Source organism: Bos indicus x Bos taurus, chromosome 4 (genome assembly GCF_003369695.1).
Source record: "Bos indicus x Bos taurus breed Angus x Brahman F1 hybrid chromosome 4, Bos_hybrid_MaternalHap_v2.0, whole genome shotgun sequence".
In the NCBI taxonomy this organism is placed as follows: domain Eukaryota; kingdom Metazoa; phylum Chordata; class Mammalia; order Artiodactyla; family Bovidae; genus Bos; species Bos indicus x Bos taurus.
This window is the reverse complement of record NC_040079.1, coordinates 50,098,797-50,126,561: the sequence shown is the minus strand read 5'-3', so window position 1 is coordinate 50,126,561 and position 27,765 is coordinate 50,098,797. Positions and strand designations below refer to the sequence as shown.

Below are 27,765 nucleotides of genomic sequence, written 5' to 3'. Positions count from 1 at the left end.
TCCTTTATGGCTGAAATATTGAAAACCTTATCTGTACCACAGCTGCTCAATAATGATGAATCCTCAAGGCACCAAAAAACGTTTTGAGTTCAAAACAGCATTCAATTTAATGTTGGGATATAATGGTAATTGTGGCTAAGAGAAATGAATTTGTGTAAATTCTTAAGAGCCATAAAAGAATTTTTTTTAATCTTACTATAGAAAGGTTATTGCATATCACTTGTTTGTATTTAATTATTTAGTAAAATGTGAACTAAAGTTAAAAAGCTCCTGCAAGATATTTAATATCTTAAGGTACATAAGAGTAGCATTTCTGTTTTTCCTTAGTAATTTTTAAAACTTGAAATTTTAACTCAATTTCTTTAATCACTTTCTTCCAAGTGAGACTTTAAAAGAAGCCCTAAGTAACAGGTTGTTGACTTTCATTGTTGAAACTTTCGAATTATACATAAAATCAGTTCTGAAACAGAACACATAAATTAGCTTAATAGGTGAATAGCATACCCTTTCAGAATTAGCCAGAGAAATATAGATTTGCTGTATATAAATCATAAAGCATCCAGGATAAGAATTCTTTAAATTTGTTACATTTTAAATAGTTTTAAATAAACATCTATTTTGTTTAGTTATGTAAGTAATTGTTTTCTTTCTCTAAAGAAAGTTTTATAAAAATATGCCAGAGAAAAATAAGAGACTTGAACAAAGCAAGAAAGCCACTAGGGGCTGAAGTTCATTTAAATCTCTCAGCTGCTGGGAAATCAGTTTTAGGAAGCCAGTACTTAGATATCAAAACAACCAAACCAAGGCTATGCCTTAAATGTATACAACTACAGTGAATATGAAATCAAATTTTAACAAAATTATCCATTAAAAATTACTGATGATTCAGAAATATACTGAATTTAGATCTAAGTCAGAAGAAATATATTGTATAAAATAAGCAACAAACAAGTTGTTTTTTTCATGTTTAATGTGAAAATGATGATCTCATGAAGTTTACATACCACAGTATTACGCATTACTTAATATCAATTTTGACGGCTATAGTTTCATCATCTAAGAATTACAATTGGTGGCACGATATATGCTTTTCAAAACTACTGTAAAACAGAACATGAATACAAATACATATTGCCAAGGAGCTGGTGACCACACTGAAATGACTGAATGGCAAACTTCACATGTCAGCAAAATAAAAAGAAACTGCTAAATCTTTTTTCCTCCAGTATTAAAATAATGAGTCTTAGATGATAAAGTAGTAAGATCCAAGATACATTAAATCAAAATATTTACAAAAAGTTCAATAACATTTTAGACCAAACAGAAAACAAAAAGGCAAAATTAAGGAAATCATTCATATTCTAAATTTAATTTTTTCTGTTGAGTCTCAGTTACAAGCATTTCAAAGACTTTTAAAAATAATACAGTAACTTTTAATAAACTCCTAGTTAAAATGAGGGTGAGGTAACATTTAATTAAAGCAACAAGTTATCCCCCTTATATAAAGATATCTTCTTGTTAATTTCAGAGATATTTCATACCATTCAACAAGGAAGAAATATGAACAGTTATCTCAAGAAAATGCTGTCTTATCTGAAATTTGAAGTTCAATGTAGTTTATCTAAGATATTTTATCTTTGACCACTATAAAAAGAGACATTTTGTTAAATTATACCACTCCTTAGGCAGATGCCTTAAAAGAAAGGACTTTTTAAAAATGAATAATTAATTCTGAAATTAGCAAGTTCATATCCTCTTCTATATTATGGGAATATTTACTGGCAAATTTTATTAATTTTTATAAGATCCTACTTTTAACTTAAAGTAACAAGCAACCGTCACAGATACTGAAAGTTATCTAGTGCTAAGAAATTGCACATTAAGTCAGAAAATAAATCATGAACCTGTAATTCTAATTACACACAGATAATGAAAACAAATGGTTTGTTCCCAGAAACCATGTGTTAAAGCTGATTTTGAACAATGAAAATGTATTTCTGAATCTATATATTGCAGATTCTTACTGCTAAGCCACCAGGGAAGCCCTCTATATATTGCAAATATAAGCAAAATGACTAGCGCTATTTCTGGGCTTTTTATTTTTAAAGATGTAAACATTATTTTAACATGTCTCTATTCATAAGATACGTTTTCCATCTAAGTGTGAAATAGAATAATGGAAAGGTTAAACACTCTTAAAATATTTCAATCAACCATTCCAAAGCTCAGTGTTTTTCCAGTGCAGAGGAGGTACCCACAAAATTCCAGCTGCCTGTCTGAGAGAGGCATTCTGGTCTGTGCCGTAAGTCATACACATACCTGCTGTGTTTATGCTAACACTGCCCCAGTAATACAAGAAGAAATGCTCCATCTGGATTTGAAGTGCTACCTATTTACCTATCTTTTAAAATGCAATAAAGCCAACTAGATTTTGTTTAAACATACAAATCATTTCATCTGAGGGCAGGATCTCATTTTACCAATAGCGTGCGCTGATCAAGGAGAGTGCTGCATTCACAGGCTTTTAGCTTTTCACAGAAGCTTAGCCAAAATCAGACAACATAAAAATACCACTAATAAACAACACAACATCTTTACGAATTCAAATACTTAATATGACAGTGAGCTTTAGGTAAGAATATATTATTTGCAAGCTTTATTCTCTATGACTGGACACAATTTGCTATTCCTAAAATGGTAACATTAGAATTATTTTTCAGGATTCCTGCGGAGCTGTGCTCATTTTACATCCGTGCGAACTGCTGTCATCACTACTATGTCCAAACCCAGAGGATGAACTGGAAAAGAAGAGAGGGGGGAAAATAATAAAAAGAGGAAATTGGTTTTCACAACACACTCAAAGCCTGAGTAACAGAGGAGAACTTTAATTATCTCCAGTCACAAAGAGAGACAGGAAATTTGGACTTTTAATTAGCCATTTGGAGTGCAGTTGGATATTTTTTTAGCTAGATAATTTAAACGCGAATAATTCAAGTCTGACTAAATGAAAGTCACATAATCAGAATGCAGATAATTGAATTTCTACTGCATTCATTAATTCAGTGTGGAGGTGTGTGTGAAGACTACTATGATGAGCTGTCACAGCTCAATAAAATCTCAGTCAATTAATTTTTTCATTATCTTAGTATTACATCAACAAAAAGTGGAGTGTATATATGTCTATACACACGCATATGTGTACGATGTGTTATATAAATACATATACGTTAAATCAAAATGCAAGGAAATACCTTTCTGAATCATAATCTATATCGTTTTCTTTTTTTCCTTCCTCTTCTTCAGGGAAACGTCTGTTCATCAAGGCAAACTTGTGAATTGCTTCTTCTACAGAGTACTTAGTCTGCCCAGAAACACATGCCTCGATGTCTTCTGAATTTAGATGACTTTGCAGGAAGAGGTGAAGGCTGCTATCTGAAAGCAGAAGTGCATTCTGTAGAACCCTATGTAAAAGAAAAAAGAAGACATGATCAGTGCACAGGGAGGGACAATTATAGGACGGGAGAGAGAAAAACATTAGAAATGTGCCACTGAAGTGATTTCTCTACTATGGCAAACTTGGCATCAATTACAGACTCTCCCTATTAAAAGGATGAAAGCATATGTTAACTTTTATTCGATTATTTGGAAATTTAGGTGAGTAAAAACATGAAGCTAATAGTTAAGAACATCTGTTAAAAGAATAACTTCAAGGACATTTCTTCAATTTAACCATCTGTTATGACCATGTGGATTAATTATGGAAATATTTTGCTTAGATAGTCAGAGAAATTTATTCTGCCTTTAAAAAATTTACTGCCTACCAGCATGTCAGTTCTGTGATCTTTATTGGTTAGGCTGTCATGAAACATCAAAACTTTCAACAACTATTAAAAACTATATTAAAAAGTCAGTACATTTCTCAGCATGTCTTACATTTTCAAACTTTACAAAGATGCTTATATACAGGTTCACAAGGGCTCAATTGAGAGGGAGCATTTTTTGAATACTTAAGGTTGACCTGAAATTTCTCCAGAATCTTCAGCATATTTTAAAATGAGTCACTAAATAAAATTGCTCCCAGCCAGTTTTACCATATATGTAATTAAAGTATGATAAGTCAGTAACAAGTACATACTAGCCTTCCCACATTCCAAGATCAAAATTTACAAAGGGAATACAGATTTCAGCTAGTACATCATGGAGAATGAAAAAGTGCCCTGTAGCCAAAGGTACACATCCTCAAATTCGTTTTATCAGTTAATGTGTCTTTTCTGAAATGCATATCAAAGAACACCCTTATGTTTAAATAAAAATTGGTTTTCTCTTTTTAGCAACGATTTTGACATATGATAATTTAGTCTCTGTTAATAGTTCAATAATGGCAACCCACTCCAGTATTCTTGCCTGGAAAACCCCTTGGACTGAGGAGCCTGGTAGGCTACAGTCCATGGGGTCGCAAATAGTCGGACACGACTGAGCGACTTCACTCACTCACTCAATAGTTCAATAATGATGTAACACAAGACTCTAAGACCAGATGCTGGGGACAAACCTGAAACACTGAAACGCAAGTATAATTCTGTTCAACAGGATTTTCCATGTGGAGATCTATGAGACATAGAGTATTTCAGACCAACAAAACTTACCTTATATTCTGCATTTTTAGATGCAGAAAACAAGTTAATTAGAAAAGTAAATCTCTTTTGATCATTCATATCAATTTACTTAAAAACCAAGGTCACTGGAATATTTCCTTCTCTTTCAAATAAGACAGTTATTTCTTAAGGAAGGCAAGCATCTAAAAATACACAATATCAAAACCAAAATCGGGCTGTCCTCTTTGCTTCAGATAGGTTTACAAATGGTTTTTGAGAAAACTTTCTTTACTGACCTACTAAAATGAAAAGTAAAACCTTTGTGCGTTTTTAAAAGGCAAAGCCTCAAGCCAAATAGCTAAATACTTCCACTCTTCCATGTCCTCTGCCCTGAATTCCCTCAGTAAATGACCATATCACATGATAAAGATTAATTTACCAAGTACAAGGAGTAAAGTAGTAAATCCTTTTTACTACTCTTTGAGATTTATTTTCTACATTTATAAATGTTTACCACTCTTGTTTTAAATGCTTCAAATCAAGAGAAGATTTATATAGCAACGACCCATTAATATTAACTTGCCTTCGCTGTGAAGTTTGAACTGAGTGTTTCCTGTGTCCCTTTTTCAGTGGTTTCCTGCCCACGATGTTACAAGTAACTGTTCATGGGATTATACTTACTGCTTTGTTTCTGTTGGAAATGTGTTTTATTTTCTTTATAAAATAATGGGTAATCTTTAAAATTGATTTTGGATGCTTCGAGGCATTACACCACAAAAGTAATGAGCACTAATGCCAATGCTATTGGACACAAATTCATTTTAGCTTTATTTCATGTCTAAAGCAATTCTATTGAGCCTTGAACTGGTCACACACTGTTATTAACTTGCTAGTAACCTAACACATGGGTACAGCAAACAAAAGTGATCAGAGTCCAGGTTGATCAGGACCTCGAGGCTACTGTCTTTTTTCTTGAACTATAATTCAATTTCCAATTTTACTGTACATTAGACTCATTATTTCCCGGTCTTGTCTTTTCTGCTTCATACTGCCATCTGGAGGACACACAAGTGAACAGCCAGAGGGAGCTTGGCACACCTAGTTCAAAATTCTGAAAGGGGAGAAGGATGTGGCTGGGAACATCTGAAGACCCGTACAGGCTCTTGAGTGCAAAAACATCTGCCCAGTTTAGGTTTTGTGAATTTCCTCTGTCTGGTTAGCTAAATTTATGCCACTGTACTCCATTAATAAGTTTTAAATAAGCAAAAATAATTTTTTTATTGTATTTATGATTTTTATTTTCAGTCAAGTGTTTCATTCCAAAATTAAAAATACAAAATTTTCACAGTGTTTTCCCATCTGGTTCAGTAAGCATAATTAGTTCATTTTAAGTAATATCTGATTTACTATATATCAGAGTATTGTGACTGCCATCATAATATTAAATCCTATTTTTACCCTAGTCATACGTGCACCACATTTTCCCCAAACAAATTTAATAGCAGAAAATCAACTTCAAACTTGACATCAACTTCAAACTTAAAATAAAGAGTACTTTGTAAAACAGTCAGTAAAATGTCACCTTTATAAGTCTCCATAAAAATAAACGTATATAATTTTCAAGCCCTCATAAAAGGAACAAAAAATAGCCTCTAGAATTTTAAAGGAATTTTAAGCACAAGGTATTTATAACATGAGTCAAAAGTTATTCCTTTCTCCATAATAACTTTAAACAAAGCAAAACCTGTTTTTCCTTGAATTAAACACATTTGAAAATCTGGTTTTCCTCAACATGAGTTTATTAGGTGTATTCTATATTGCTTCAGCTGAGAATATATATAGCTATGCAAACCATGTAACCCTAACTAAGGATGCCCTGAGTCTACAGAACCCAACATAATGATATACATACACATCTGTATAGCGGCTGGAAGGTTAGCAGTTTGATGTACAAAAAAAAATTAATTCAGCCTGTTTACCTCTTACCATGAGAAAAAAATAAAACCTACAAATCTTCATTGAAGACATTCATGATCTGTGCTGTGGTGCCCTCTATTGAACATAAAGACATAAAAATTTGTGTGTGTGTGTGTGTGTGTGTGTGTGTAAAACTAGCTGTAGTGTTTCCATGATATCCTTTCATAAAAAATTTTTATATAAATTCATTAAATTTTTAAGACATACATTACTGTAATATGAAAGTCTACCTTGTAAGGTACATGTAGTTATATTAATGGGATGAATTCAGTGAAAGCTGGCACCCACTTGTGATAGCAAAGTGCAAAAAAATAGTAGGAATGCCAGTTTCATAGCTGGAGACTTACCAACAGAGCTTATAATTTAGTCTATAACTTCTTTGTTCATAACTATTAGTAAAAGTGACTTACAATTTAAAATTAGCCAGGGAGGAAATCCCAAAGGGAGATTATACCCAAGACTGAGGAAAAATGAATATATTTGAAAAATTTCACAATCATACCAACTTTAGCTAGCATTTAAGAGTTCTAATTATAAAGCTGCCAGTTCCTGGGATTAATATAGTGCCTCCACCTTTCTTATAATTTCCTTATCTATAAAATTGAGATGAAACTTGACTCCTAATATTGTCATAGGTATTGAGGTAAAACATGTAAAAAGCTAAATGTAGCCAATAAAATGGTATAAATTCCTCTTCTTTGGTACCTCAGCAAAGGAACAACTTTCTAATTTCTCTATGAAGACTGCCTGGCTATGTACTTTGCTATCAAATATGTATTAACTTCACAGATGACCTTAAAATGGAAAAAATACATATTTATATTATAGATACACACCTATGCACAGAAACAGCAGTATTTTGGTTTCAAAGAGGTTGAACATATACAACACTCTTTAACTTCAAAATTTATATAAAAACCAAGTGTTTTAAGAATTCAAAAAGCAGCATGTTTATTTGGGGCACTTATTGGGGAGCCCCCTAATTTCATTCCCCTTCATCATCACCAGTTTAAAAACCAAGTCTTAAAAACACACGCTAAAAAGAGAATTCCCTGGTGGTCCAGTGGTTGGGACTCTGTGCTTCCACTGCAGGGAGTGCAGGTTCAATCCCTGGTCAGGGAACTAGGATCCTGCATGCTGTGTGGTGCAGCCAACAATAATTAAAAATACACGCTAAAAATCTACAATACACAGGCATATTTCGTACTTTAATATTGTGGTGTTTTCTTCTTAAATTCCCAAAGTGCCCTACAAACAAGGAACAGGCTACCGATAGTAGCCTCACTTAACGGGTAACCAACAGAGCCTCAGGGGACCTCAAGGTGGGGTCAGGACACAGATGGCTGAGTTGCACGTTGCATCCAGTTTCCCAAAGTGGGCTCAGGCTGGGGGGACAGAGGGGTCCACGAGAGGCAGAGACATGCAAGGTTGCTATTTCTACACACACTGGACAAAGAACAGGACTATGTATCAGATTTGAGGGGCACAGAAAAGACGGTGGGGAGGACAGCAGGGGCCACAGCATTCAAGGCCTTTAAGTGAGGACTAAACCCAAAGTGTGGTATTAGACTCCTTGTTTCCTTCAGGAGCAGACTACATAGAAGCACCAGCTTTCACGTTTTATGTGAAATTCATCTCTTGGAGACTAATGTTCACAGACCATAACGGGACAAATAACATCACAATGGTGTCTGCTCCATGATTTGACTTCTGGATGACATCAAGATTCAACTTTAATGAATCAAGACATCCCTGATAAGTATGCAGTTGCCTCCCCGCTAGAATGGAAGCTTCAAGAGGACAAGGATATGTGTCTGTCTTGTGCAGTCCTATATCCTCAGTACCCAGCCTGGTCAAAAGCAGTCACTTCATATATTGGCTCACTGAGTCCTTTCCCAACCTTCCTTTGAATGACACAACTACCCGTGAGGCCGGTGGTGTGTGTATTACATTATCACACTTTCCAGCAAACCAAGGCTCACAGGAATGAATGACTTTTCTGAGGTTTCAGAGCCAGAAAACAACCAGGAGCCAAGATTCACAGGAGACCTGGAACCCAATCCCTCCAGCTCCTGACCCAAGACACTTTCCATTATGACCTCTGCGTGAAATTCAACCAGCAAACTGCCAAACAACACAGCATGCAAGAGTAACCTAGAGTAGCTACGCACAGCCCCTCAACAGCCTGCTGACTCTCACACTGGCAGGAATTTGGTTGCCCAATTGTGCAAAGAAAGGTCACGTTCAAAACAATGAAGTAATTCCTGGTCAAAAAAACACAGGCCTTGAGCTTAACAAGCAACATAAGCAAAGAGACACATGGTGTCCTTTGATCTCAAATAAGGACACTTCTCTACAGAAAACACGCAGCTCCCCAAATGCTTACGGAGACTGCAGGATATGACTAGCCCTGTCCGGGACTCACTGGCGATGGCCGGTCTGCAGTTTCCCCCAGCAGCATCTGGAGTGACAGGCCACTCTGCAAACTTGTCTGTGGGGATCAGGTCTTTAGGGAGAGGCCATCAGCCACCTGGGTCTCATATAGACAATTAAAATTGGAGCTATCCCCAAAAGGAAAGGGCAGGAAAAACTTGAGCAGGTCTTTGTTCTGTCATGCCTAGGAAACGCCACAGAACACCACTGTGAGGACTTCTGAGGACTTGGCTCAGTTAGATTTTTCTGTTCTCTTGACATTTTTATTCCTCCATTTCCCGCCCCCACCTTTTTCTTTTCCAGCCCTCCCTCAATTTATAACCTTGGCTGTTTCTGTATGTCTCTATGACCCCTTCAAAGGAAAAGCATGATACCAATCTAATAGAAATAAATATTAATATTCATGTGGATACTTAATACCCAAGCCTTTGATGAGTGAGCCATAGAGAGAGAGAGAGCCAGAGGGCAGTATATTATTTCAGGCTAGCTCGAAGGTGCCGAGTAGAACATTCAAGATGGTTTCAGATCCTGAAGCTAGTAGAAAAAGAGTTCAGGAGACTGGGCCCTGCACTAACTAGTAGTCATAGGACTCAGCTTATTCCCTTATCTATAAATAGGAAGATAGAAAAATTAGCTCAAAGCTATTTCATGTCTAAGTGCATTAAAATAGTGGCTGATACTTGGCTATCACACATTATACTTCAGTCTGTTGTGAGTGCTTTACATTCATTAACTGATTCAATCCTCTTGACAGCCTTATGAAGTAGATACTATTATTACCCCATTTTACAGGTGGGCAAACACAAGCGCAGAGGAGGTAAAAGGCTTGCCTAAATTCCCAGCTAAAGTAGCAGAAGCAGGATTTGAACCCAGGCAGTCTGGCCTCAGAGTCTGTGTGCAGATTAGTGTGTTGTCCCATGGGATGAATATTCCAGTATTACAGAGTAGAAATTAAAAAAAGAGGAATCATAGCAGTGTGAATTCAAGTCACTTTCACTGCAGCACCAACCATAACCAAGTGTTTCAGAGTTAATAACCTTCTGTGTCCATGTGTGCTAAGACAATCAGTTGTGTCCAACTCTTTACAGCGCCATGGATTGTACCTGCCAGGCTTTTCTGTCCATGGGCTTCTCCAGGCAAGAATACTGGAGTGGGTAGCCATTCCCTTGTCCAGCAGATCTTCCTTACACAGGAATTAAACCCATGTGTCTTACATCTCCTGCATTGGAAGGCAGGTTCTTTATCACTAGCGCCACCTGGGAAGCCCTAATAACCCACTAAGACTATTAAAACACCAATAAATACTCCCTTATAAACATTCCCTCCAAAGAGTAGCAACAAGTTATTCACTTAGAGGAGCTCAGAACACTGTTAGCAGCCCACTGTAGAGCTGATGTTGGTATGTCGATCCTAAACGTTGTAAATACAGAGTTTCTAAGAAGTGCTTTTAATAAGGAACATTTGTTTCCTGGCAAATTTTACTCTTGTCAGCTAAACTCCCAAGCAATTTGGCTCTGCTTTATAGCTTAAGGGAGTATATATTTATTATCTGATTCAATTAGTTCATTGTTTTCTTTCTGGAAGGTTTGGTCCTGAATATGCACTGTGTGAGGTGAGCCACAAGATGGTGCTCTAATATAGGAAATGACTGAGCACAGCGCGGCACAAATGGATTTATAGTTCTGAGGAGGATTAGTATTGGCTTCTATTGGCCAATACCTGAAAGTTACTGTAGAGGACTGAATTGTGTCTCCTTGAGAGAGATGTTCTTCTTAAATCCCAGTAACCTATGATCATGACCTTTGGAAATAAGATTTTAGCAGGTGTAATTAAATTAAGGATCTCAAGACAGATGATCCTGGATTTAGGGTGGGCTCTAAATCCAATGATTGATGTTCTTTTGAGAGAAAGGAAAGGAAATCTGAGACACAGAGAAAAGAAAGACATGTAAGGATGGAGGCAGGGGTTAAACTAGCTTCCCTGGTGGTTCAGACTCTGCCTACAATCTGCCTACAATGCAGGAAACCCAGGTTCAATCCGTAGGTTGAGAAGATACCCTGGAGAAGAGAATGGCAATCCACTTCAGTATTCTTGCCTGGAGAATCCCTTGGACAGAGAAGACTGGTGGGCTAAAGTCCATGGGATCGCAAAGAGTCAGACACGACTGAATGGCTAACAATATAGGAAATGAATTACTGAGCATCCCTCCAAAGCAGATTATCAGCATTTTAGAAACAGGAACATTCTCTCCGGCTTGATCACAGGACCCTCAATTCTTACAGAGTGCTGTGCTCGCATCTCCCATCTGGCCACCAGAGTTTCTGCACACTTACTTTCTGAGGAAATCCTCCAAACCCTGACGGCGCTGATCTACATGCTGGCGATTGTTCATGTTGAAAAATAGGTTTTTAGATGGAAGTTCTGGCAGTTGTCTTATGAGAAAGAAAAAAAAAATTTTTTTAATCATCAAATCAAGGCAATTTAGTTACAGAAATCCCTCAAAATGAAAGCAAATCATGCATGATAATTATCACACAACTATTATATAATTATACACATATTTTATAGTTACATTATACAATAAGGGTATGAAAAAATCAGTTAACTTAAAGAAAAAATATTTTTAAACATTTTTGAGGACTTTCATGATCAATACTCATATAAATTAGTATAATTCAAGTGGTAAATTTTGAATTCAGAGGCAACAGTCAAAAAAATAAAGCTATATACTGCAATTGAGAAGAAAGCCTACAAAAGCCTTCATATATATCAATACATGTCAATTTTTTAATTGATGTATATTGTTTACAATATTAAATTAATTTCAGGTGTTTTCCATTGTTTTTCAGATTGTTACCCATAAATTATTACAAGATATTGAATATAGTTTCCTGTGCTATTCATTGTTGCTTATTTTATATATAGTGGTAGGTCAAATTTTTAAATATTGAATATAATAATAAAGTCTTCTCAATATACTCTTTAAATCACTTACACCAGTAATGCATTACTTTGGAGTCTCTGCCTCAGCCACACAAATTCTCTGTACCTTCTTCTCACACAGGATGTTTTCATTGTAAAACACATGCTATTGGTCTGTTTAAAGAAAACAAAAAACATAAGCCTCACTTGAGGAAAATGTGCTTTTCTTGTATCCTTAACACTCTACATGCCCCAATATTCACTTAAAGTAGGATTTTATTTATTTTTTTTGATTTTTTTTAAATTTTATTTTATTTTTAAACTTTACAATATTGTATTAGTTTTGCCAAATATAGAAATGAATCCACCACGGGTATACCTGCATTCCCCATCCTGAACCCTCCTCCCTCCTCCCTCCCCTACCCTCCCTCTGGGTCGTCCCAGTGCACCAGCCCCAAGCATCCAGTACCGTGCATTGAACCTGGACTGGCGACTCGTTTCATACATGATACAATACATGTTTCAATGCTATTCTCCCAAATCTCCCCACCCTCTCCCTCTCCCACAGAGTCCATAAGACTGATCTATACATCGGTGTCTCTTTTGCTGTCTCGTACACAGGATTATTGTTACCATCTTTCTAAATTCCATATATATGTGTTAGTATACTGTATTGGTGTTTTTCTTTCTGGCTTACTTCACTCTGTATAATAGGTTCCAGTTTCATCCATCTGATTAGAACTGATTCAAATGTATTCTTTTTAATGGCTGAGTAATACTCCATTGTGTATATGTACCACAGCTTTCTTATCCATTCATCTGCTGATGGGCATCTAGGTTGCTTCCATGTCCTGGCTATTATAAAAAGTGCTGCGATGAACATTGGGGTACACGTGTCTCTTTCCCTTCTGGTTTCCTCAGTGTGTATGCCCAGCAGTGGGATTGCTGGATCATAAGTAGGATTTTAAAAATCAAAAATAGATTTGCATTTATGCCAGACTCAAATCTTGCATATAACCCACCAACATAGCATCTATGAAGACAGCTGGGGTGACATTAATGAGCAGTGACGTCCTGGGGCAAGGCATGAACCTGCCTTTCCCTGAGTCCTGACGTAGCTTCCTGCTCATCTATAGCACTCTTTTCAGAGACAAATCGTAAACATTAGACAAAATCCTGAAGCATAAATGATGAGTAAAAGCTCAGGGTCATCCACTGCATTTACCCCATCCATCTACCCACGGAGAAGTCTTTGGGGATTAGAGACACCTTCTCATGGTCCTCAACATGACATTGCAGAAGGCCAAGTCCTTGATATGGCCATCGCCACAGACCACACAAATCACCTGGGATCCTGAAATCACCTTTAAACAAGAGATCAGCATTCCCCTTCTCTACTAGGTGTGCAAGAGAGTGTGATTGAGTGAAAGAGGCGTGTGGTGCACAGGACAAGTATGTGTGTGGAGAACCCAAAGTCCAGTACTGGCTCTGCTACAAGGCAAGTGACTTGAACTCCAGTTCCTCGGATGGGAAAATGGGGATGAAATAGCACATCCCTGTTTCCCAGGGCCATTGTCAGGATTGACAATATGCAATGGCAAATGTTATCTCTTAATATTATCATTAGTTACTAGGTGTAACTGGTACTTTCTGTTACCTTAAGGCAGATTTAGGAAAAGCCACCCTCAGAGTCCCTACCTGAAGCAAAACCTCGATGCTTCTCCTATGGGTTTTATCCAAGGCCGTTTCTCCTTTGTGAAAAACAAGAGACTGGCTTATGTCTATTGGTTTTGTAAGAAGATCTCTATTCTGCCTATTAATTTCAACATTCTATTTCATAATCTTTATACTGCCAAATGAGAAATTTTTTTTGCCCCAGAGATTGGTATTATTTCAAAAACCATCATCAACCTGCTTAATATGCACCCAAAGGCTGTTTTCTCTGGGAAGTGTCAGTCATAGCAGGCATTAGTTCCTAACTGTCCCCATGAGATGTATAGCACATATTCCTGAACTTTATAAAATTCAAAGAATCTCAGGATGCAGAGAGGTTAAGAAGTTTGTCCAAAAAGTAGTTATTGGCCTAAATCTCATTGTGGACAATCTGGCAGCAAAATGCGCTAGATAAGAGTTTGTGGCACAATAATAACATTGTGTGTGTGGATTTCAAAGCACACCAGGGCCTCCCTCTAATGTGACCCTTGGGGGCTCAGTTGGCAGGCCGTTTACATCAGAGTTTGTGCCCCAGCAAGGCCTGGGTGGGCGCCCTGTCAGTGTTCTCTCCCCAGAGAGGACCAGGTCACTGCAGAGCCTCCTGAGCCTCGCGCATAGACGGAGTCCAGGTCAGCTCCCTTCATTTCTCTGCTTAGAACCACTGTGGATGGAATAACTGGAGATCCATGTGGTGCCCACACCAGACAAGGGTCTATCAATAAGACCTTCATTTGCAGGACAAGCTCAGGAGAGAATACATGAAGGGCTACTCACCTCGACCATCCATTAGTTTAAAATTCCAGGTAAATGCTACGACTTCAGAGTCGTCTGGTATTATTTCCCTTGAGGCTAACTTAAATGGGTTAAACACCAGCTCCTCTACCCGCAAAGCTCTATGGGTCTGTGGGTGCAGTGTCTTAAGCGAGGCCAACTAGAACTATCCAGGATCCCCACCCATTCCTAATCGTACAACAGGTGGAAGCCTCTTCAGGATCAGGCTACACTGAGATCACTAATTTATTAAGTTCCTCTAAATCTAGTTGCTGGTTTCTGCTATCTACCAAGCCAAAAACATGTATTTACTGTCAATTTATTAGCATCTCAGAGAAACGCCAACCACTACCACCACAGAAAAATGCTGAGCACCACCAAATAGTACTTGTGGAACCCATTACTTCTGGATGGAAATATTTTTTAACGCACATTTCTGAACTCACATCAAGCTATTTATGTAGAAAAGAAGGATCTATACTTTCATTAACTCCCTGAGGATAATTACATTTCATACCTACTATAAAGTGTGTCAATAAATATGTCAAAATTTGACCCACAAATTTTTTAGAGGAAGTCAGAAGGCAACTAAAGAATTTCATTTCATTTTCAAATGCTCAGTCTTATATATTCGTGTTATAATTTTCCACACAGAATGAATATCTAGTGTGACCTTATGAGTAAAACCAAAACAAAATCAAAACAGGCATACCCTGATAAACACCTTCAACACCATCATCAAAAAAAAAGTATTCTGAGTTTTTACTTTATTTTCTAAGTTGAGGAAGTTTGAAAGAAAAAGGGAAGAAAGGAGAAAAAAGAGAAGTTTAGTGGCATTGAGGTACCCAATATAATAATTTAGCTATTAACAGTGGGAAGAGTAAAGAGTGGCTAAATTTTATCTCACTTGTATAATACTACACAGTCACAGATAAAATCTGAGCCCATTGCTATGCTCTCAAGAGAAGTCTGGACTAAATCAGACCAAAGAAGTGACTATCTTCATGGTCAAGGGCCAATAAACCATATACACCTGTGGGCCAAATCCAGACGCCACTTGTCTTCACAAATAAATTTTTATTGGAACACAATTACACTCATTCATTTATGTATTGTTTATGGCTGCTTTCAGTGATTCTGAGAGTCTGTACGGCCCACAAAGCCAGAGATTTTTACTACCTGGCCCTTTACAGAAAAAGATAGCTGACCCTTATTCAAGATAATTATAGGAGGCCACACAACACACAATACTCCTCAAAAGATTATGCTACAGTATTGTTTCCAAATAAAATAAGTCATTTCTAGTTAATTACTTCTCTTAATTACTCAGAATTGAGACCAAGGCAAAAATAATTGCACATATTCATTTCCCACTTTTCTGTTCTACATATAAAACACTGTACATCTCTTTGCCAGAGAACTCTACATCCTCTCAGAACTTAAGATTTATCAGGTAATATAGTCTGCAGAAACATGCCATAACAGATCATAAAGAAATACCATTAATGAGCTATAAAAACTCTTTGTGAATTTTAGATGTTTCACATCTTCAACATGAAGGCAATAAACATTAAAATATTAATATTAACAAAGGTACAACGAGGAATTCAAATAAGTCCATTTTTCAACTTTAGGAACCATCATATTACTTCATTTAAGAGACAAGCGTTAGTTGCAATCATTCAAATTCAGTTCTTTGAATTAGAAACATTTTTATAAATTTCACTTATATCGTAGTACCCATCAAATGTATGCTACCTAAAAATTACTATGATTTCTATGTACTATCGATGGCATACTTACATGAATACATATCTCATAGTCGATATAAGAGTGCCAGAAGTCCTCCTTCTGAATCCTAGGATCTCGAACCCAGACACTTACAAATTCCTGTAAGGGCATCACAAAGAAATATGTTTCAGAATTGCAAGTAGGGCTCGGAAGGGCAGAGAGAAATGACTGTACTAGAACAAAACTGAAAGGAGCTTTAACCGATGTGGTTATAGTCCCTTAAAAAAACAAGAAGTTAATGAATCAAGCACCACAGGAAGTCCAAAAAACACTATTGCCACAAATGGAATTTCTACAATAACGCAAAACAGAGCTGGGCATGATTTGGTTTTACAGGTTATATGAAGACAATAAGAACAGAGTATTCTGAAACTGATTTTCAATTTTTAATCATGAAAAATAGGTTCACATTTTTATCAAGTTTTAAAAAATGTCATTTCATACTTCCTTCATTTCTCTGCATTAAAACTACAGGCCCTGCCTGATAAGTTACTTGCTAGAACACTAATAAGAAAGAGTGACAAAGGTCATGTGAAAAGCAAGCAAGGAGAGTTGGAAATGACTTCTGTGCACCCCGATGCCCTGAGAATAAGCAATACTGACTTAGTAATATGAATAGAAAGATGGGTGCTTTTGACATATGTTTCTATTTTTAAAATATACTTTCCCATGTGGTAAACTACTTCTTCATAACAACCTCATGTTATAGGTAAAAGAGAAGTTAAAAAATACAGAGTAGATAATTTTATTCCTTTTTAAAGATAATAAGAACAAGAAACACAGGGTAAAATTTAAAATACTTTTTTTAAAAGTGCTCTTCACTACATCAGCTTAATTTTAAAATATGAAAACATGTACAACAAAAAATTGTTATGTTTGGCATGATAATCTTTGAAATTATCATTTATTCATTTGGTGATTATAAATTTGCTAACTGAATTTCACTTTAAATATTTTAACCTTTTGTTTTGAAGAAAAAAAAAAAGACTTCAGGACTGAAATTGTAGGCATTTCTACTGCTTTGCTTTGGCACATCTGAGAAGCAGGCTGTCAATCCTCCAAAGCAGAAGGAGAAGAAATATTATGGAGTTTTCTGGACAAAGAACCTCCATTCTGTTATGCAGATAATAAAATGAGAGTTTGCAAGACAGAAAATTAACAGAAAAGGAGAAAGGCAGTCCACATTCCCTTAAATAGCTTTTGCTACCTATAAGTCTCACCTTCTAAAGTAATACTTTGTTCTTGCATTGGAGATTTCTACCCTACTGCTTGTCCTCAATATGCATACAGAGGTGATGAATTAATGCTCCAAAAAGACTTATTTTGAAATCTTTTCATTATGTATTTTTAAAGTCGTTTAGAAGACAGACAATAAAAACAAGGCAACAATACAGCAATGTTCTAAACATTTTGGCCATTATTTCTTAAACACACATTCTTAATTATAAGAAGGATTATAAAAACATTTGTTGATAAGAGCCCCTCTTACATAAAGTGTGGCTGGTTCAGTGTAAAGCAGATCCTGCCCAGGGGCAGAAATGAAACAGAACCCAGGCACCGTGCCCTCAGGACACACTTCACCTCCATCTCCTAACCGAGTGTGTGTACATAACTCATTTTCCCGCAGTGCTTTTTACACACCCATAGTTCTTAGAAGGAATGAATCAATCATCAGTGAATCAATAAAGACAGAGACAAATAGGTTAAGAATAGGAGAGAAGACCAGAGTCCAGGGTAGACCACATCTAACCCTCTAAAGTGTCCCCACACACTCAGGGCAAGACAGAATGTTGACAAGGGCTAACAAGGTTATCCTGCCCCCGTTCAGCCGGACTAAGGGAGGAGGCTCCTAGTCACCCAGTCACATGTAAGCCACACTCCCTCACAGGGTGCTGGCAGCTCCACTTTTCCACTGGAGAAGCAGAAGTTCTTGAAAATTCCACAGGGGAAATTTAATATTTCCAACAGTTCAGTGTTCCATATTAACAGCAGAAGACATGCACCCATTACTGAAATAGTGAGCCTTTACCCAGGTTAAACAAAAACGAAAAGACAAACAAATGCATTTGTCAATTTTCTACAAACCTGTCAGTCAAAAAAGGGTTTCTGAACTAAAATTATAGAATACACAGTTACTACAGCATCACAGACTCCTTGACCACTCAACATATTATTAATTGAAGATGGTAGTAATGACAAATATTTCTCAAAAAAATCAGGACTTTTCCCCTCTATCTGTTTGCTATTGCCCAACTACTAACATCTAAACTTTGAGTAATAGGTCCCTTTTCATGGAAAGAACACTGAAATTATGGTCACAATACCAGGGGTAAGTTTTTGTTCACTTACTTCCTAAATTATGTGCTTATTCACTGAGCCTCTGTTTCTACATCAGGAAAATAGGAATGATGCCTATCCAACCTATCTCAGCTGTTCATTAAGAGGATCAAATTATAAAATACCTGTGAAAGCACCAGGAAAATTTTATTGTGCTACATGAAATCAAATATTATATAGAAAGGAAAGTGCTTATAAACCCAAAGCATGAAAGTCTTCCCATAGGCCTTGCTGCTGCTGCTGCTGCTGCTAAGTCGCTTCCGTCGTGTCCGACTCCTAGAGACCCCATGGACTGCAGCCTACCAGGCTCCTCCATCCATGAGATTTGCCAGGCAAGGGTACTGGAGTGGGGTGCACTGCCTTCTCTGCCCATAGACCTTGGTAATAAGCAATTCAGAAAAGCTAACCCAATTATCTTTTTAAAGTACAAATTTATTAATTTAAGAACCTAGTAGCAAATACTTTAATACTGTAATTTTTCAGTAAAAGGCAGAGAGACCTAAAGATTTCACAGGACTCGCTCGGAGCAGGCCCCTCATAATATTTGTAGAAGGAATGAATATCATAATGACAAATTACAGTAAGGAACCTAGTTTCCTCATCTTAATGGGTTAGAATTCTCAGATTCTACCTTTATTAATACTCATTACATCTAATCTTTATGCAGGGAAGGATATGTTGAAAACAGATTCTAAAACTATGCTGGGAAAAAAAAATCTCCTAAGAACACAGCAATGCACTTTAAATGTACACTCAAAATTAACTATGATGCTAAGTCTCCAAATACTTTCTCAGTCCTGAAAATCTTTAACTTGGTTGAAGTGCTAAATGGTAAGCTTCCTTCCTTCTCATTCCCTTCCACGTCTCTGTGGCCCTGAGAGCCATCCCAAGCTGCTGTTCTTCACATCCTGTTACCATTCCAGGGTGACCTCATCCAAACATATGGTTTCAAGCACTCAGCACGAACTGATGATTCTCTCTCCATCTCCATTCAGGCATCTCTCCATATATCCAGCCTCCTGCCTAGAAGGTTCACTTGAAAATCCCACTAGCGCACAGAGTCCACACCCTTCCCACATCCTCCTCCTCATCTCATCCCCAGCAACCCCAGCCAAAAATCCAGAGTCCCCAGACTTCTGTCTTTGACTCACTGACCAAGTCCTGCAGTTTCACCCTCCTTTGATATACCCACCACTCTATTCCCTCTGTGAGTGCTCTGACCCAAGGACGGATAGCATGCCCAATGTTAATGCAAGTGCTACTAATTGATCTCTGGGCCTGTATCCAATTCATCCCCCATACTAAAACAAGAACAGTTCCAAAGCACACATCTGATGATGTCATTTTCCTGCTGAAAATCCTACAAAACCTGTCCCATGACCTTCAAGATCAAGTTCAAACTCTGTAGCTAGCACAATACAGCCTTTCATGATTCTCACTCTACTTATCTCCAAAGGCGAAGCTTGGGTCACATAACAGGCCATTTCACGCCTGCGCGCCTCTGAACATGCTGTTCTCTTGCCTGGACTGCTGTCCTCATCCCGCTTTCTGCTTTTTCCTTTATTGTCATCATCTGGTTCTTTTATTTTTTGCTAACTCAAATCCATTTTCAAAACGTAACTCAGTCTCTAGAAATCCTTCTGGAATTCCTCTGGAAATCCTCAGATTTCTCCAGTCTGATTAATTTGAACTCTTCAAGCCCCTACTGCCTCCGGGCAGACCTTGGGAATCCTTTTTCTCGGTGCTTTGTTGCACTGTACTTACCTGCAGCCCTCCTTCACTAGATGCTAAGCTCCTTTAGGGTAGCTTAGGCTTTGCAGTATAACTTGAGTGCCTGGCACATCCAAAGCAGTCCATTAATATCACTTAATGAATAAATGAATGCCTGTAGGAATCAGTGAATTGTCTTCAGGTGGGAAAATAAAGATGAGATCAAACTTCAACTGAAATAAAAACCTCATCCACTTGAGTTCTTGGACTCCATGAATTAATGATAAGTTATTTAGCAGCTGGTCTAAAGTTTATCTTAATTTAACAAACCCCTTCCTCTAAGGGCGTGCCAATTAACAGCACATGGCTACAAGAGCAATGTTTAATATCTATGAGAATCAACTGTTTTTTGAGCACCCTAAACAACTCCAGAAGCACCTATTTACATAGAAATAATTGAAAATCATCCTGAGAGCTCCAATAACCGGAGTCCCCTAAGACTTCTACCAGATGACAATTTGTTTGCCTAGTTGGAGTTAAAATACGTATTGAAAGTAATAAAAGTACATTTATTTTAAAATATTCCATAATTCAGATGGGCCTCCCCTCCCCCACTCCACAATTAGTAGGAATTAGTGAAGTTTCTCGATACTTCCAGCTATGAACAGCACACCCAGGAAGCCAAGGCTCACCTATAATCCCTTAATTAGATGCATCCCTCATGATCCTGCCCACCATCCTTCAAGGGAATGTTGACAGCCTGTCAGCCACAAAGGACAGCTCCAAGTTCCATACATAGAATCATATGGATTTCCTATGAAAATTGCTTCTGCAGCAGCAGTTAGTCAATTTAATAACCTTATTAAACACTTTAATGACTTCTTGGGCCTAATGATTATTTCTAGTATGAAGGAAGAAGTCAGGCAGAGTAGAATTAAAAATTTAAGCTTACTGATCCCTACTGTTCTCCATGTGAAAACAGGCTTCTGAAGAAAGACTGCTGCACTCTTTGAAAATCTAATTCCTATGTTGTCTTATAATAATCACACCTTGGTTTCAGTGTACCCCCTTCCCTCTCCCAGCCCCATTCCACGTTCAACCTTTATCCATGTATCCATCTACCTTGTTTTTTTTCCCTTAGTCCTTATATGAGATGAAATCAACAGTAAAAATCATTGTACTGAACAAAGCATGCATATGGGTCATGCACTGTGGTGTTTTACACACGTTTTCCTTTAATCTTTACAACAATCCTAAGAGGTCAGTAATATTATTATCCCATTTTACAGACAAAAAAAAAAAAAATTGGCTTCTAAAGCTTGAACAATTGGCTCAAAGTCAAATGGCCAATAGGCTCAGCCAGGTTTCAAACTCTGGTCTGCCTTGCTCCAAAGCCTGTGCCTTAAACACATTCTCTCTGGTGGTTCTTAAGCAATAAATAATAAATCTCCAATTTCACTGTATTTTCAATTTCACATAAGTCCATTATTCTGGAGTAGAAAAAAATTATTTTCTTTGCTATTAGCTACAGCATCAGTCCAACCAGCATGCTCTCCTGAAATTCTGTCCCACTAGCCAGTACTCTTGCCTGGAAAATCCCATGGACGGAGGAGTCTGGTAGGCTGCAGTCCGTGGGGTCACTAAGAGTCAGACACGACTGAGCGACTTCACGTTCACTTTTCACTTTCATGCATTGGAGAAGGAAATGGCAGCCCACTCCAGTGTTCTTACCTGGAGAATCCCAGGGATGGCGGAGCCTGGTGGGCTGCCATCTATGGGGTCGCACAGAGTCAGATATGACTGAAGCGATTTAGCAGCAGCAGCAGCAGCAGCAGCAAAGGCCTTATATTTTATTTTCATATTTCTAGCACCAAGCAAAGTACTGGCACCCATTAGTAAGTGCTCATGAAATGCTTGAGAATTAATTAACCAATTGATTTCCTAGAAGATTCAAAAACAAAGGATGTATAGGTTCTGTATGCTGAAAATTATAAGATGCTGTTGAAAAAAAATGAAGAAGTATATACTTCTTTGTATATATTTATGGATTGGCTGGCAACACCGACTCAATGGACATGAGTTTGAGCAAGCTCTGGGAGTTGGTGATGGACAGGGAAGCCTGCAGTCCATGGGGTCGCAAAGAATCGGACATGACTGAGCAACTGAACTGAACTGAACTGATGCTGAAGCTGAAACTCCAATACTTTGGCCACCTGATGTGCGAAGAGCTGACTCACTGGAAAAGACCCTGATGCTGGGAAAGATTGAGGGCAAGAGGAGAAGGGGGCAACAGAGAATGAGATGGTTGGATGGCATCACTGACTTAATGGACATGAGCTTGAGCAAACTCAGGGAAAGAGTGATGGACAGAGAAGCCTGGCATGCTGCAGTTGATGGGGTCGCAAAGAGTGGGACATGAGTTAGTGACTGAATGAACAATAAAACTTTTAGAAAAGAAATATAGGAGAAAATTTTTGCAACCTAAAGTTAGACAAAAAGCTCTTAGATTTGACACCAAGAGTATAATTCATACAAGGTAAGAGAGCTAAGGACTTCCCTGGTGGCCCAGTGGTTAAGATTCAACACTCCCAATGAAGGAGGGCACAGGTTTGATCCCTGGTCAGGGAACTAAGATCTTGCATGTCACACACTTCAGACAAAAAAATAAAATACAATAAATAAATCCTTTAAAATGTTTTTTTAAAAAAAAGGAAAGAGAGCTAAATTCACCTCACCAAAATTAAAAGCCTTTGCTCTGTTACCTCCTGCAAAGAGGCTGCAAAGACAAATTACAGACTGGAAGAACATATCTGCAAATCACTAGTTCCTCAAAGGACTTGTAGTTAGAATATATAAAGAATTCTCAAAACCCAACATTTAAAAAAAAAAAAAAAGAATTCAACTAGAAAATGGGCAAAACACATGAAGAGATATTTCACTAAGGAGGACACACAGCCAGTGAAGAAGCACATGAAGAGACATTTCACTAAGGAGGACACCCAGACAGTGAGGAAGCACATGAAAAGACGTGCAGCGTCATTAGCCATTGTGCATGTGTGTCAGTCTCTCGGTTGTGTCCAACCCTTTGCGACCCCATGGACTGTAGCCCACCAGGCTCCTCTGTCCATGGAATTCTCCAGGCAAGAATATTGGAGTGGGCTGCCATGCCCTTCTCCAGGGGATCTTCCCAACCCAGGGATCAAACCCAGGTCTCCCGCATTGCAGGCAGAATCTTTATCATTTGAGCTACCCAGGAAGCCATTAGGGAAATGAAAATTAATACCACGATGATATGTCACTACATACCTATCACAGTTTCTAACGGTATTATCGCTATTTTTTTATTTTAGCCATCTTGACAGGTATACTTTTTAAATCTTACTGCAGTCTAACTTTAATCTTTATAGTACAGTAAACATAACTGTGTTAACTGAAAAAACATTTATTCGGATTACAAAAAGATGAATACAGACAAAAGCTAAGACCCAAAGCAGAAGGTGTTAGGTGCTAGTGAGTTTCAGTTTTTTATAGCCTTGATGAGAATTTTCTATCACAAAAATGAAAACTTGTTTCATTTTGTACTCCCTTTCTCAGAACATTTTTTTCCTATTCCAAAGTATATACTATTTTATATGTTCATGTATTTGAACTGGAAGACTCATTCATTCAGTTAAAATCTGTTGAGCCCTGGCTCAATGCCAGCAGAGAACAGAATTTAACCCAACACCTTATTCACCAGGGTTCTAGCTGGGACTCCCACATAATAATCTCAAAACTAAAATTTAGCCCGTTTCACACAAACTACATTCTTTTACAAATAACATGCTTGAAAGGCAGAAGAAATGTACCAAGTAACCTTCCTTTATTTCCTGATAACAATTATAATAAATAACCTAAAAGACATACTACAAGGGATGTTACTTGTCACTTTATAGCTTGAAGTAGGTTTAAATGCCACGCTCTGGCAGTTTTGAATGATGACTTTTAAGAAAGCTTTTATTACTTCAGAATAAATAACTGTGGGTGAGCTTTGCCTTTTACATGAATTATAATAATTTGTGATGTTACAAGTTTCTCTACATGAGCAGCGTCCAGAATTAAGTACAGTTACCTTTCTGCATCTCATAATACATTAGGAAAAGTGAGTGGAAAAAGACTCACCTTTTACAACAAGAAATAATTGCCAACCTGTGTTAAACTACAGCACAAGAACACGAAAGATCAGCAAAATCCAGAATATGAAAATGTCTACAGGTCAAAAGAAGCAGTTTCTTCAACAAATAAATTGCACAAGGGGGAAAAAGGGCAGAATAAGAGGTTTTAAGCAATACATTAACCAAATGCCATGTGTATTCCTTATCTGCATCAGAATTAGGATAACCAAATATACAAAATTTTTTTCAACATCATCAGGGAGACTTGAACACTGAATATTTGATGGTATAAAGGAGTTAATGTTAGTTATTTAAGGTGTGATAATGTGGTATGTTTCTAAGAAGGGTCAGTTGTTAGAAATGCATACTGAAATATTTACAGATGAAATTACACTATGCCTAAAATTCATTTCAGATCATTCACCGAGTGGTAGCAGAAGGAAATGGGTGAGGGTGGGGCTTGGTCTTGAATTAATAATGTGTTAATTGTTGAACCCTTAAGCATATAAGGGTTCATTATATTTTTCTACTTTGTATATGTTTAAATTTTATAATGAAAAGTTAAAACCAGTAAAAGAAGAGAAGCAAGAGAGGAAGAGAAAAAGGGATGGAACTCATCTCAAGAGGAGTGCTCTACGAAGAGACACATATGGCGCCTGAAAGTGAAAATAAGTCAGAAATGTGGATCTAAAAGAGCTACCCATGAGTTCAGCTGGTACTAACACCACTAACACAATGACATCCTAATACTTGTCTACCTTTGGAAAATAAGTTTTTTTCATTATTATAAAAATAAGATATTATGTTACTAGAGAGAGAAGATACAATCGCAAATTCAGATAACACCATGAAAATGAAGTCCCCCTCCATTTGTACTCCTAGTTTCTTGTCTACCTATCTAGGACTTTTATCTATTTTTAATATTATATATATATATATATATATGGATATAGCATATATATATGTGCACATATATATAATATTATATACATAAATAGCATATATATGTGTCTATATATTGGAGAAGGCAATGGCACCCCACTCCAGGACTCTTGCCTGGAAAATCCCATGGATGAGGACCCTGGTAGGCTGCAGTCCATGGGGTCACTAAGAGTCGGACACAACTGAGCGATTTCACTTTCACTTTTCACTTTCATGCATTGGAGAAGGAAATGGCAACCCACTCCAGTGTTCTTGCCTGGAGAATCCCAGGGACGGGGGAGCCTGGTGGGCTGCCATCTATGGGGTCACACAGAGTCGGACACGACTGAAGTGACTTAGCAGCAGCAGCAGCAGCAGCAGCAGTGTCTATATATGGATGTGCTCACTTGTGTCCAACTCTTTGCAACCCCATGGACTGTAGAGCTCCAGGCTGCTGTGTCTATAGAATTCTCCAGGCAAGAATACTGGAGTGGGTTGCCATTTCCTTCTCCAAGGGATCTTCCCAACCCAGAATTGAATCTGAGTCTCTTACATCTCCTGCACTGGCAGGCAGGTTTTTTACTACCAGAGCCACCCGGGAAGCCACCTGTATATATATATATATATAGATATAGATATAGATATAGATATATACATGAATATATAATTTTTAATGCAAATGGAAGCACACTGTAAATACTGCTTCATACCTTGGTTTATTCATTGTACAATCTTTTAGAAATCTTCATGTATGAGCACAAAAAATTCAATGTTATTTGTTTTAAAACGAATTGTTTACTTTAGTACAGTTTTAAACATACAGGAAAACTGTTCAAAGATAACAGAGAATTCCCATATATCCTATATGGGATATGTGGAAACTATATACCCAGTTTCCCCGATTATTATACCATATCACATATGCAGGGAGGAAAGGAGGAAGGGAAAACAAATTGATTTCTGGCAATTGGGAAAGGGTCATGTCTTGTCTTGTCGCTTCCCTTCAAAAGTCCCCAGCATCACAGGACACCAGGTAGAGGTCTTGCTTATGGATATTCTTTAATATTATTCGTGGGTTCCAGCTTAGTCAGTTTCCAATCAGAAATCAACATTAAAAAATGCTTTCCTAGAGCAAGCCCAAAATGTTACCATCAGCCTAAGTGTATCTTGGACATCCAAGTGTCAAGCTCAGAGCCAACGCATCCAAAATAGCAGCACCTCCCTCCTAACTCTCCCTGCAGGGGCCTGAGTGGCTGGGTCCTCACAGGGCCTGGGACTTTCCCAGACCCACTTTGGTTCTGCTCTGCTCTGCTCAGCGTACCTCCCGCCACAGAGCTAATGGATTTATTGTCACTCAAGTGTCAATGAATGGTGAAGTGAAGTGCAATGTGTTAGTCGCTCAGCTGTGTCCGACTCTTTGTGATGGCACGCACTGTAGCCCGAGGCTCCTCTGTCCATGGAATTCTCCAGGCAAGAATACTGGAGTGGTAGCCATTCCCTTCTCCAGGGGATCTTCTCAACTAGGGAACGAACCTGCACTGCAGGCAGATTCTTTACCATCTGAGCCACCAGTGAAGCCCTAATAAATGGTAACTGACCTTATATCCAATAATGTACGTTTTGAAGGAATAAAAACTCTTATCCAAAAGGCATCAATCTCTAGAAGTTGAACTCAGCGATCATGATTCAGGAGAGCTGGGGAGACACACACATACACACACACACACACACACAAAACAGGTCTCAGCACACCCTTCCTGTCACGTCACACACACACGTCACACACACTGTCTCACTTAAACCAAGAAAGCCCTGAGCAGAGGAACAAACCCAGTTTCTTGGAGGGGCTAGAATGTCAGACTCCATGAAAGACTGTAAACTGCTTATTTACATATCACATAAAATGAGCTCCATGTAGCTGGAGCCAAAGGGCCTTAGTAATGTAGAAAACTCAAACTGTTCATTCTGGACATTAAAATATACAGAGAACAAAAATGCCTGACTCCACAAAAGACACTGTCTGAAACGTGTTTCCTGTCACAGCCACCTGCCTTTTCATAAGGGTTCTGGGTTCTGTCTCATTAAACAGAAGAGTTGATTCAGTTGGGTCCATCTAATTATTCTTATTAAAATATGTAACCATAATATTTTAATTGTAAATTAAAGCTGCATGCATGAATGAATCTGAATTCATTTTAATTTTACAATGGCCCAGTGCCAAGGCCTTTTTATGGGGAAGATCCATCAGCACGGATACTGCTCTCGTGGGAATTCAAACCAATGTGCAAATGGAACATGTTTAACTAACAAGGGAGCCTCTCCCTCCCTGCTCTCCTCTCTCTAGATTTATTGCAGTAATAAAGCTATTTTAACGAGAGAGTGCAATTGACTCCCCACTACCCCCCCATCTTTAAAAGAAAAATTTACCAAACTTCTAGGCT

General features: G+C 37.8%; 1 protein-coding gene across 6 annotated transcripts in view; it reads right to left on the bottom strand.

The window, feature by feature from the left end:
* Positions 1-952: 952 nt before the first annotated feature.
* Positions 953-27,765, bottom strand: part of SNX10 (sorting nexin 10) — a 67,796-nt gene continuing 40,983 nt past the window's right edge. For 4 of the 6 annotated variants that reach the window (XM_027539375.1, XM_027539371.1, XM_027539376.1 and 1 more), the window contains 5 exons: positions 16,215-16,301; positions 12,001-12,101; positions 11,339-11,437; positions 3,252-3,461; positions 953-2,798 (listed from right to left, as the gene is read on the bottom strand). In XM_027539375.1, the coding sequence (XP_027395176.1) occupies positions 2,717-2,798; positions 3,252-3,461; positions 11,339-11,437; positions 12,001-12,101; positions 16,215-16,301 (579 nt within the window). In that variant the 3' untranslated portion in view covers positions 953-2,716. The remainder of the gene's footprint in view (positions 2,799-3,251; positions 3,462-11,338; positions 11,438-12,000; positions 12,102-16,214; positions 16,302-27,765) is intronic. The other 2 variants (XM_027539373.1, XM_027539374.1) reach the window with 1 other exon arrangement.